The 12,437-nt window shown below is 47.8% G+C and overlaps 1 protein-coding gene across 6 annotated transcripts in view; it reads right to left on the bottom strand.

Moving 5' to 3' along the window:
* The window catches only part of GRAMD1A (GRAM domain containing 1A), a 25,389-nt gene extending 20,869 nt beyond the window's left edge, over positions 1 to 4,520 (bottom strand). Inside the window, exons 1-2 of one of the 6 annotated variants that reach the window (XM_039224395.1) lie at positions 4,437 to 4,516; positions 3,344 to 3,659 (exon numbers count right to left, since the gene is read on the bottom strand). In XM_039224395.1, the coding sequence (XP_039080326.1) occupies positions 3,344 to 3,609 (266 nt within the window). In that variant the 5' untranslated portion in view covers positions 3,610 to 3,659; positions 4,437 to 4,516. Of the gene's footprint in view, positions 1 to 918; positions 1,026 to 3,343; positions 3,660 to 4,436 lie in introns of those variants that run through there. The other 5 variants (XM_039224396.1, XM_039224397.1, XM_039224398.1 and 2 more) reach the window with 5 other exon arrangements.
* Between the last annotated feature and the right edge of the window lie 7,917 nt (positions 4,521 to 12,437).

A 12,437-nucleotide genomic window follows, 5' to 3' on the forward strand; every position in this document is an offset into this window, starting at 1 on the left:
GGGAGGGGGGAGGGGGGGCCGGGGGGGAGGGGCGCGGGCCGGCACAGGCGCCGGGGGCTGGCCTAGGCCCGGGAGGCACCGCGGGCTCTGCAGGGCCCCGGGCGGGAGGCCCGCGGCCAGAGTTACTGATGCAGGCCCGGGGGGCGGGGCGGAGCGACGCGGGGAACCGAGAGGCGCAGCTGGGACGCCGGAGATACCGAAACAGGAGAGAGGAAGAGAAAAGATAGAGACTGAGAATGGAAGGAGGCAGAGAAATGAACAGAGACAGATGGATAGAAAGAGGAACAGTTGATTGAAACGAAACACCGCCGTGGCAGCTGCCTTGGCACCGGCTGCGACCCTGTCCCCTGGTGGCCGGAAAGGGTCTTCGGCTACAGCTCTGCCCCTGGCCGGGAGCTGCCGGCCTCCCAGGGCGGAACCCGAGAGGTGGGACGGAGATTCTGGGAAACGGAGGGGTGGGGGCGGCGAGCCGCTGGCAGGAACGGGGTGGGGCCTGTAGGCCGGCTCCCTCTTCCCATCTGTTTCCACCCCCCACCCCGTGTTGGCCCAGGAGGTCCTCGACATCTGGGGACCCTTCTCAGTCCCAGTCCCCGTCAGCCAGACCAAGTTAGAATCCAGCCCCCCTGACTCTTAGCTGTGCCGTGACCTTGGGCAAGTCACCCCAGGCCTGGAGATCCCACTAACTCTGTGGTGAAGGGCTTTCCCATGGGACAGCGCATAAGTGGGGGGCAGCAACCCTTTTACAGATGGGGAAGCCCCTCCTCAAAGTCGGGAAGTGACTTGGCCCAGGTCACGCAGCGGGTAGGCTGCAGAGTTGGCCACAACGCTGCTGTGACATGTAGCCTGCGTCCATCCCTGCTGGGGCTGTCTGGTGATGACCCGGGCTCCTTGCCTGAAGACACGGAAAGTGAGACCCACCTCACAGCTCCTGGCCAGAGGCACCCCAGCAGCGGACTGGCTCCCCACCCTGCCTTGTGACATTCTGTTCCCACCTCTTGAAAAAATTCCATTCCTATCTCTCTCTACACCTTTGCAGCACCCCCCACCCCTGCCCAAAACCCGCTCCACTTCTCCATTTTGGTTGATGGAAGGCCCAAAGCTTCATCTTTTCTGACCCTTCTCTTTCCCTCACATCTACATACAAATCTCTCAGCAATTCCTATCCACCCCACCCACAAAATCTCCCAGAATCTAAGGGCCTCGTGGCCCTTGTCACCATTCTGACTTCACCTCCTCCTTCTCCTCTTTTTGCATAACTCCCCACCACCCAGCCTCCCTGTTGTTCCTCTAACTCACCAGACACATTCCTGCCCCGGGGCCTTTGCACTTGCTGCTCCCGCTGCCACTGCGCTGTGTTCTTCTCTCAGATCCTGGGCCCTCCTTCCACCATCTCCCTCTGTTTCAAAGCTCTCTTTCTCTATACAGATGACCTTTGAACAACATGGGTTTGAACTACGTGGATACATTTATACATGGATTTTTTTTTTACAGTATAGTAGTACACCTGTATTTGGCTTCCTTATGATTTTCTTGAAAACATTTTCTTTCCTCTAGCTTTATTGTAAGAATACAGTGTATAATACAGATAACATACAAAATATGTGTTGATTGTGTATGTTACAGGGAAGTCTTCTGGCCAACAGGTTATTAGTGGCTAAATTTTTGAAAAGTCAAAAGTCACACTTGGATTTTTGACTGAATAATGGGTCAGTGCCTCCTAACCCCCCCCCCCCCCGCTTTGGTCAAAGGTCAACTGTACTTCTCTTTGCCTGTTTCTTCTTTTGAAGTACTTTTAAATTTTTAATTAGGGAATACTTATTTCAAACAGGAAAAAAAATAAAACGATCATCCCCACCATCCATATACAATGGATGTGGATATTTTGCCATTTTCATTTTGGATCTTTCTTTTTTTTTTTTTAAAGAAATAAACGAGGGGCGCCTGGGTGGCTTAGTCATTTGGGGGCCGACTTTGGCTCAGGTCATGATCTCACAGCTTGTGGTTTAGAGCCCCGTGTCAGGGTCTATGCTGACAACTCAGAGCCTGGAGCTGCTTCGGATTCTGTGTCTCCCTCTCTCTCTGTACCTCCCCTGCTCTCTCTCTCTCTCTCTCTCTCTCTCTCAAAACACAAATAAACAATAAAATTTTTTTTAAAGAAATAAACGATTACAGGCACAGCTAAAGACCCAACTCCCCATCCCTCCTTTCTTGGGTCCTATTCCGGAGGTTCCCACCTCTCTGAAGCTGATGCCTGTTCCTCCTGTGCCCTTTCCCATCATTTTTTTCACATCAGGATGCATCTGTCAACAATATACCCTATTGTTCAATGTCTTTTGAAAGATACAAACGATTAGGCTCCTACTGTATCATTTTACAATTTGCTGTCTGCATCATTGTTGTTTAGGAGATTTCTCCACACAGATACACAGAGCTGTATTTCATAAACCTTAACTCTTATCTAGCATCCATTGTCAGAAGAAACCACAGTGGACATTTCTACTCAGAGCCAGTATAGTTCTTTCTTCTTTTCCACCCCCCCACAGCCTTGAACCTTCAGTTCTGTCTCCTTGTGCCAGAGTCAGAGTTTATTCGCAGAAGTTTTGTTTCAATTTCTTTTCTATTTTTTGTGCTTCCCATGAGCGACAGCAAGACATACCTTCTACACCTGGCCTCCAGTACAAGAAACCTGTGATATGTATGTAATATAAATATATGTAATGTCACAAAAGTTGCAGGAACCACACTTATTCACTATGCCTCGTACATTGTATTTTCAATTCTACCCTATTTCTGTTTGGAAAAAGTGCTAATTGCAACGCACTACCTTGGTTTCACAGCCCTTAAATGATCATGATCCACAGTTTGAAAAACACTAGAGGGTCACCTGGGTGGCTTAGTTGGTTAAGCTTCCAATTCCTGATTTGGGCTCGGGTCACGATCTCACAGTTTGTGAGTTCGAGCCCCATGTCCGGCTCCGCACCGTCCGCAGGAAGCCTGCGTGGGATTCTGTGTCTCCTTCTCTTTTTGCCTCTCTCTTTCTCTCTGTCTCTCAAAAAGAAATAAATAAACATTTAAAAATTTTTAAGAAAAAACGAAAAGCACTGGGTGTGTCAAAGGGGCATCCCCCGTGCAGGCAGTACTCAGCCGGGAGCAGACAGCTCAGCTGTGCTGTCCCTGCACATGGTCCCAGTTGCCTGGTTTTATTTGTGTACCTATTTCACAACTTCCAGCCCGGCCACACCAACTGACCTTCAGCTCCCGCACGTGGACAGTACCAGCCACCCTCCAGCACGGGTCCCTAGAGAGACAGCACCTCTCTTTTGTCCCAACACCTGGGTCTGACCTGTCCTGGGGTAGATTCTCCAGGTCTGGGGTCCTCGGCAGTCGTAGGCGCTGGGGGCTCGGGGTGCAAGGGGGTGACTCTCCATCACTGGATGGTGTTATGCAAATGGAGGGCACCTCCAGGATCCTCCAGGGCTCAGGGGACAGGCCCTCCGCTCTGCCACCTTGTGGCTGCTGATTCTGCCACTCGGCTGCGGGTACTGAAGGGTCCTGGACACCACCCTCAGCCGGGGACGGCCACGGGGGCTGGGGCAGGAGCTGGGCCATGGGAAGGGCTCCGCCTGCCGGCTCTGGGGCCTTGGATAACCGCACAGTCTCTGGGGGAGAAAAAAGAGAGGTGAAGGGGAGAAGCCTTGCCTCTCACCACCCCCACTGCTCCACAGCCCAGGTGAGGTTCAGAGTAGGGGTGAGAGAGGTCTGGGTGGGAATCCCACCGCTGTCAATGTCCTCTCCTCGTGACCCTGAGCCTCAGTTTCCTCTTCTGGAAACCGGAGAGCCTGACGCCCACCTCCTATGGTGGTTGGGTCATGTCAGACAGCTCTGACTTTGGGCGGGGGAGGCGCCCAGGGCCCAGCACACAGTAAGTGCTCCGTGAACCTGTGCGCGTGCCCCTGAGCTGGGGTTTATTTTGTCTGAGCACTCACCATGGCCAAGCCCTGGGTTTTCTATACACCAGCCAGCCTAGCTCCCCTCCACACACGCCAGGCCTGAGCGGGCCCCACAGGCCCGGGGGCCTAGGTAACGGCTGATCCCGGCTGATGGCGCGGAGGAGACAGAATCCAGGATTTCCCCTCCCTGTTTGCTCAGCAACTGCCCCTCCCAAGACAAACAAAGGGAAGGTGGCCGGCTGTGGCAGGCCAGGTCTCGCACCGCCGCTGTGGCATTTCAGGCCACCTGGGTCTGCGGAGATTAAATCAGTGTCTGTCCACATAGCAGAGCACAGCAAGGGCTGCTTGGTATCCAGCTGCCCAGGGAATAGGGAAGGGAGACCTGTGGGACCCAGAGAGGGTGTCCCCTGGCTTGGGGAAGACACCCTGACCCCCACAGGCCAGCCCGGACCCCAGGGTCCTTCCCAGACACCCCAACACCCGTACCTTCTGGTTTCCTCCTCCTTCTGTCCCCACAGGGTTCAGACTTCCAGGATAAGGACAGGAGACCAGGCCCTTCCCTCCCCCCAGGAGTCCTGGCTGGACTGAAGAGTCACAACCTTGCGGCCAGAATAGCATGTCCGGCTGGAGTCGTGTTCCCCTCTGACCAGCTGTCCCTGGGAGAAGGGACAGAGTGGGGGTGGGGCTCCCATACCACAGTGGAGGGTGAGGTCAGCCACCTTGTCTTGCCCTCGTGACTGCCCCGCTGAGGAAGGAGCTGTCCTCCCCTAGGCGGCGACTGGGCCCTCTCTCCTGGCCAGCAGCTAGCCACAGTGCAGCTCCTGCGTGTCCCCGCCATTCCCCCAGAACTGCTCCTCCAAGCCCAGGGGTCACCCCTCAGTGACCAAACCTGGGGCACTTTCCAGTCCTCGTCTTCTTGCCCTGCTCTTAAACGCCACAACCTGGGAGAGCCCTCTTCCTTCTGGAAGCTTCTCTTTGCCCCTGAGACGCCCCAGCTTCTGGCTCTCCTCCTGCCTCACTGGCAGCACCGGCTCACCTTTCTGTGCACACCCCTCTCCTCTCCTCTACCAGTAGAAAATAGCATTCCCCGTGGCTTAGGTCTGGGCACTTTCCTCTTGCTCTTCCATTTTTATTGCATAATAATTGACACATACTAAACAGTGTCTGCATCATAGACGTGAGTTAAAAATGATAACAGTAAACGAGGCCCTTAACCCCCCACCCAGTTTGAGAATCAGCACATTACTGGTGATTGCCTTAGGCTCATCCCCCAGCCCACCCGGCTTCACATTTTTAATAGTTAAATTTTTTTAAATTTTTTGTTTCATTTTCATTTTTATTTTTAAGTAGCCCTCGCGTCCACTCAGAGCCCAGTGTGGAGCTTGAACTCACGACCCCTTGAGATCAAGACCTGAGCTGAGATCAAGAGCTGGATGCTTGGTATAAAAAGAATCATCCACCAAGATCAAGTGGGATTCATTCCTGGGTTACAGGGCTGGTTCAACATTCGCAAATCAATAATGTGATACATCATATCAATAAAAGAAAAGATAAAAACCATATGATCCTGTCAATAGATGCAGAAAAAGCATTTGACAAAATACAGCATCCCTTCTTAATAAAGACTCTCGAGAAAGTTGGGATAGAAGGAACCTACTGAAACATCATAAAAGCCATCTATGAGAAGCCTTCAACTAACATCATCCTCAATGGGGAAAAACTGAGAGCTTCCCCCCCTGAGATCAGGAACACGACAGGGATGTCCACTCTCACCACTGTTGTTTAACATAGTGCTGGAAGTCCTAGCATCAGCCATCAGACAACAAAAGGAAATCAAAGGCATCAGAATTGGCAAAGAGGAAGTCAAACTTTCACTCTTTGCAGATGACATGATACTCTACATAGAAAACCCGACAGACTCCACCAGAAGCCTACTAGAACTGATCCAAGAATTCAGCCAAGTTGCAGGGTGCAAAATCAACGTACAGAAATCGGTTGCATTTTTATACACCAACAATGAAGCAACAGAAAGAGAAATCAAGAAACTGATCCCATTCACAATTGCACAAAAAACCATAAAATACCTCGGAATAAACCTAACCAAGGATACAAGAGATCTGTATGATGAAAACTATAGAAAACTTATGAAGGAAATTGAAGAAGACACAAAGAAATGGAAAAACATTCCATGCTCATGGATAGGAAGAATAAATATAGTTAAGATGTCATTACTACCTAAAGCACTCTACACATTCAATGCAATTCCAATCAAAATTGCACCAGCATACTTCTCAAAACTAGAACAAACTATCCAAAAATTTGTATGGAACCACAAAAGACCCCGAATAGCCAAAGTAATACTGAAAAATAAAACCAAAACGGGAGGTATCACCATCCCAGACTTCAGCCTCTACTACAAAGCTGTCATCCTCAAGACAGTATGGTATTGGCACAAAAACAGACACATAGACCAATGGAACAGAATTGAGAACTCAGAAGTGGACCCAAAAGTATACAGCCAACTGATCTTTGACAAAGCAGGAAAGAATATCCAATGGAAAAAAGACAGCCTTTTTAACAGATGGTGTTGGGAGAACTGGACAGCAACATGCAGAAGAATGAAACTAGATCATTTTCTCACACCATGCACAAAAATCAACTCAAAATGGATAAAGGACCTGAACGTGAGACAGGAAACTATCAACACCCTAGAGGAGAAAGCAGGAAACAACCTCCTTGACCTCCACCGCAGCAACTTCTTACTTGACACATCCCCAAAAGCAAGGGAATCAAGAGCAAAAATAAACTGTTGGGACCTCATCAAGATTAAAAGCTTCTGCACAGCCAAGGAAACAACCCAGAAAATTAATAGGCAACCAACGGAATGGGAAAAGATAGTTGCAAATGACATATCAGATAAAGGGTTAATATCCAGAATCTATAAGGAACTCACCAAACTACACGCCCGAAAAACAAACAACCCAGTGAAGAAATGGGCAGAAGACATGAACAGACACTTCTCCAAAGAGGACATCCAGATGGCCAACAGACACATGAAACGATGCTCAGCATCCCTCCTCATCAGGGAAATACAAATCAAAACCACACTGAGATACCACCTCACGCCAGTCAGAGTGGCTAAAATGAGCAAATCAGAGAACTCTAGATGCTGGCGAGGATGTGGAGAAACGGGCACCCTCCTACACTGTTGGTGGGAATGTAAACTGGTACAGCCCCTCTGGAAAACAGTGTGGAGGTTCCTCAGGAAACTAACAATAGAACTCCCTTATGACCCAGCAATAGCACTGCTAGGAATTTACCCAAGGGATACAGAAATGCTGAGGCATAGGAGCACATGTACCCCAATGTTCATAGCAGCACTCTCCACAATAGCTAAAACATGGAAAGAGCCTAAGTGTCCATCAACAGATGAATGGATCAAGAAGATGTGGTTTATCTATACCATGGAATACTACATGGCAATGAGAAACAATGAAATCTGGCCATGTGTAGCAACATGGATGGACTTTGAGGGTGTTATGCTGAGCGAAATAAGTCAGGCAGAGAAGAACAAATATCATATGTTTGCACGTATAGGAGGATTAGGAGGAACTTAACGGAGGAACAAGGGGGAGAAGAAGGGAGAAATGGTGGGGGAAAGGGAGAGAGGCAAACCATGAGAGACTCTTGAATGCTGACAAAAACTGAGGACTGATGGATGTGGCTGGGAGGAGGGATGGGCATGGAGGAAGGCACTTGTGGGGATGAGCACTGAGTGTTATGTGGAAACGAATTTGACAATAAACTATTTGTAAAAAATAAAAATAAAAATAAAAAATAAAAAATAAAATAAATCAATTCAGCCAAAAAAAAAAAAAAAGAGTTGGATGCTTGGGGTGCTTGGGTGGCTCAGTTTGTTAAGCATCTGACTTGCCTCAGGTCATGATCTCACGGTTCGTGAGTTCGAGTCCCACATCGGGTTCATGAGTTTGAACCCCGCGTCAGGCTCTGTGCTGACAGCTCAGAGCCTGGAGCCTGATTGGCATTCTGTGTCTCCTCTCCCCAACTCACACCGTGTCTCTCTCTCTCTCTCTCTCTCTCAAAAATAAATAAACATTTAAAAAAATTAAAAGAAAATTACACGAGTTGGACGCTTGATCGACTGAGCTGCCCAGGCACCCCTTTAATAGTTTTCTTTTAGTAGTTTTTTTTAAATCACATTGCTATACATCCCTAAACAATATATTTTTTTAGTTTTACTTGCCTTTGAGCTCTTGAACCATACCATGTGTCACCTGCGACTTGCTTTTCTCGCTCGACGTGAGTTCTGAGATTCAGCAATAAGGGTAGCTACATGTAACTTGTTTTTGCTACTGTGCTACCTTCCATTGTCAGAATACACCACACTTTGCCTATCCATCTTACCTGCCCATGGACAGCAGGTTGTTTCTGGTTTTCTGCTCTGATGAATGAGGCTGTCCTTAAAGTCCCAGGGTATATTCCTTGGGTAACTCCTGGGTAAACCAGCGTCCCACTGATTGCCCAGCCACTCCCTGGCTTGCTATAACCAACAATTGATATCTTTACTGACTTTTCCAAAATGTCCACATGGGGTCACTTTCCTAGTACTTAGGTCACTCTCTGGGTGTTTAGGAATTTTTCTTAATTGTGGCAAAATACACATAAAAGTTACCATCTTAATCTTTTTTTTTAAAGCAGGTTCCATGCCCAATGCGGGGTGAAAGATCATGACCCAGACGCTCCACTGACTGAGCCGCCCGGGTGTCCCCCATCTTAACCATTTTTAAGTGTACAGTTTTGTAGCATCAACAATACTCAACATTACGCAGCCATACCACCACGTGTTTAGGTACTTTTGAAAAATAATTGCTCTTGTAAAGTTCTTTCATATCTTTTTTTTTTTCCAGTTTCATTGAGAAATAGTTGGCGTACCTCACTGTGTGGCTTAGCAGGTATAGTATGTGGTTTGACACATTTATTGTGAAATGATCATAGTAGAGTTCAGGTAAGGTCCACCTTCTCATATAAATACAATAAAAAGAAAAGCAGGAAGAAAAGAAAAAAGAAAAACTTTTCTCCTTGTGGTGAGACCACTTAGGATCTAGTCTCTTAAGAACCTTCCTGTCTGTCACACCGTGGCATTGACTATGGTCAATGATGACTGTCCATCTACCCATCCATCCACTCACCCGTCCATCCATCCATCATACATCTGTCCACCCATCCACCCACCCATTGAGACATCCACCCACTCACCCATCTCTGGGTATTTCAGAGCTTCCTTGGTCTGTTTGTTTATCCCTGTGCAAAACCCACACTATCTTAATTATATACACCATGACTTCTTTGAAAATCCCTTCCTTTGCTTTTCTTTAGTTTTACCACTTAAGCATGTATCCCCCAAAACCCTAGTTTAGTTTTGATTGTTTCTGAACTTCATACAAATAGAATAACACACTTTGAATTCTTTTGTATTTGGATTTTTTTCATTTAACGTATGTTTGTGAATTATTCACCTTATTGTGAATAGCTGTAATTTGTTCATTTTTAATATTGTATAGTACAGATATCGTATCAATGAAATAAACTGTGGATAAATACCACTACTTATCAATTATGTTGATGGACATTTGAGGGCTTCCCAGTTTGGACTATTAAAAATAATGCTGCTATGAACATTCCTTTACATGTCTCCTTACATTCCTCTTTGTCAGACATCAGGTATCCATACATGCATGCATCCATCCGTCCATCCACCCATTCATCCATCCATTTATCCATCCACCATCCAGCCACCCATTCATCTACTCATCTGTCCATCCATCCAGCCATCCAGCCATCCACCAATCCATTCATCCATCCATCTTTGGGTGTTTCAGAGCTTCCTTGGTCTATTTGTCTATCCATGTGCAAAATTCACCCTATCTTAATTATATATTCCTAATTATCCTAATTATATGTATAGTTTTATAATTAGTCTTGATATCTGGGATGGAAAGACCTCCCACCGTGCTCTTCTTTTAGAGTCTTTTGACTCTTCCTGTTGGATGCTTTCCTCAACTGTGCATGATCCCTGCCTGTCAGATCACAGATAGGAGTGGGGCCCAGTGTGAAGTGCAGCCTGTAGTTTAAAACTGAAAGGTCGCTGGATGATCGAAATAAGAAAATGTTTTGCTGAAGCACATCAAGAGTTCTGTTGTTGGAGATGTGCTCACAGAACCCCTAGAGAACCAGGTTCCGTCAGCAGCTGCACAAACAAAGATCAGGGCTGGTCTGGGCATCCCCAGCGTGTTGGTGGAGGTCACCCATCCCAAGAAATCTAGCTATCAAGATGTCCTTCACCTCCCCCAGCACATCTGTTCCCAGAGCCCACCCTTCTCTTCCTGCACAGGATTATCATCTTCAAGAAACATCAAGGTTGGCGTCAGATTCTTTCTTAGGGGTTGAGGTTACATGGGGGAATTGGGCTTGCGGTCAGTGTTGTTTGTCCCTTTCCTGATTTCTGCCTTTGCACACAGATTTCTCAGTCAAGTTCATGGTTGGTGGTGAGAAGGAAACTCATTAGAACCTAATGTCCTTGGAAACATGGGAAGGGCTGGTGTGTGGAAATGAAATCTCAAACAGAGCAAGGCTACTTAAGAACACCCCATGTGAGACTCCCTCCATGTTTCTCCATCCTAAAAGCTCTGTGGATGAAAACCACCTGCTTCCGGTCCATTATTTCTGCCTTCTCCTCATCCAGGGGAGCACTACCCACTGGAGTCTCTTCCCAACTGGGATGTGATGGTGGGTTGAGGATTCCAGACTTTGTGCTGTTTCTGTAGTATTTTTCCACCTGGAGATTTGGTGTACAGATAGAATCTGTGCTGACTGTTCCATTTTCTACCCCTACGTGGGTGCTGAAGAGAGTGTGGGCTTCTGTATTTCTGACGAATAATAAGCAATAATGTGATGTTTGCACTCCCCAGATACTTCAAGATTTCCTGCCAGTATCTATCCGTTTCCATGAACTGTGACTTCTGGTTTCCTCTCTGAGCGTGCCCACGTGGGCCTGGTAAATTTTGACTCCTCACCAAATCTCTCCCACACTCTCTGTTATACGTAAGATTTCTTCCCCAGTGTGTCTGATTTTAGCAAATTCCTTCCCACACTCTTCACCCTGGAAAGTCCCAAATTCTCTGATGTCCTCCCCTTCAATTCCTTGTTTGCATCCTGAGACTTCTCCCTTTGGGCCAGACTGAGTTCCATTTCTACAGAACAGATGTGCACCAGGTGGCGGCCAGCTGCCGTGGTGGGGGTGTGGGGCAAGCTGGACAGCTCCCTGGCGGCCACCCTCTGCCTTGACATCCTGGTCAGTGTTGTTGTGGCCTCTGTTTCTCATGAGCTTCTGCTTTGTTTTTCCAGCATCTTGGATGGAAATGTCAGTGCTATCCCCTCACAGCAAAAACACTCAGGCCAAGACCATTTCCTGCCCTGAAACTTGGGGCTCTCTGGGGAGGAAGCTTGCTCTACCTTGAGTTGTCTAAAGATAGGCACCTTGACAAAAACAGTGCAGGAGGGATGAAGATGGATTGTTTTGCATTTTGTCACCCAGAAACCCCCAACGGTTTCTTCCTTCTCCCCAGCTTCCTTCCCAGCACCTAGCTTTCCATTTTGCCTTCTGATTTTACATATTTGATTCCCATCCTAAAAACCGAAAGGAAGGGCCCAAAACACAGTCTAAGAGAAAGTGGCCTGTTCTGCTTCTCAAAGCCTGAAAAATCACATTTTTCTGACCACTTGGGTTCATTTCTACAAGGAGTTGTTGGGAACAAAGACAACATTTTCTGTAGAAAATACCTGCCTTGGGAGGGCTCTGTTATGCCCAGTGGCGCTTCCACCTCTATCTCACCTGGACTGGGAACTCTTCGAGGAAACTTCCAGATTGGGGGCTTCCTTTCCGCAGCAATGATGATGTGCTGTTTGATAAACTGCGATGATTTCCCAGGATGCCCCCCACCCACCGTCGGCCGCTCTTCTGGAAAATGGGGATTGAGCCACGGACAGAGACAAAATCCCTGTAGTCAGTGAGTTTCCGGCCTTCCTCTGTGAAGTGTGGGATATGCTGACGCCCCTACCTCAAGGGTTCTGAGAGATTCTGATGAGAGAATATAAGTAAAATGCTTAGGCTGGGCTGGAGCACACAGTGAAAGCCCAATCAATGTTTTAGTAGCTATTATATGTTCAGGGGGTGGGGATGGGGGTCAAAGGAGCATCTGTGGCTCATGATTTCAACAACCGCACCACCAAGATGCTGGAAACCAGGTGGTGCTGAGGAAATAGGGTGAAGAGAAATGTAAGAATTCTAGAATGCTCGTCATGTCCCCATGTTGGTTTGGTTTAGCACAGAGTGTTTTTCGACATCACTTATTGGGCAAATTCTTAAAATGGGAAACTGACGTTCCCTTGCAGAGGCCAAGGGAGGAA

The sequence above is a fragment of the Hyaena hyaena genome, unplaced genomic scaffold, assembly GCF_003009895.1.
Source record: "Hyaena hyaena isolate Hyena2069 unplaced genomic scaffold, ASM300989v1 scaffold_1628, whole genome shotgun sequence".
Taxonomy (NCBI): Eukaryota; Metazoa; Chordata; class Mammalia; order Carnivora; family Hyaenidae; genus Hyaena; species Hyaena hyaena.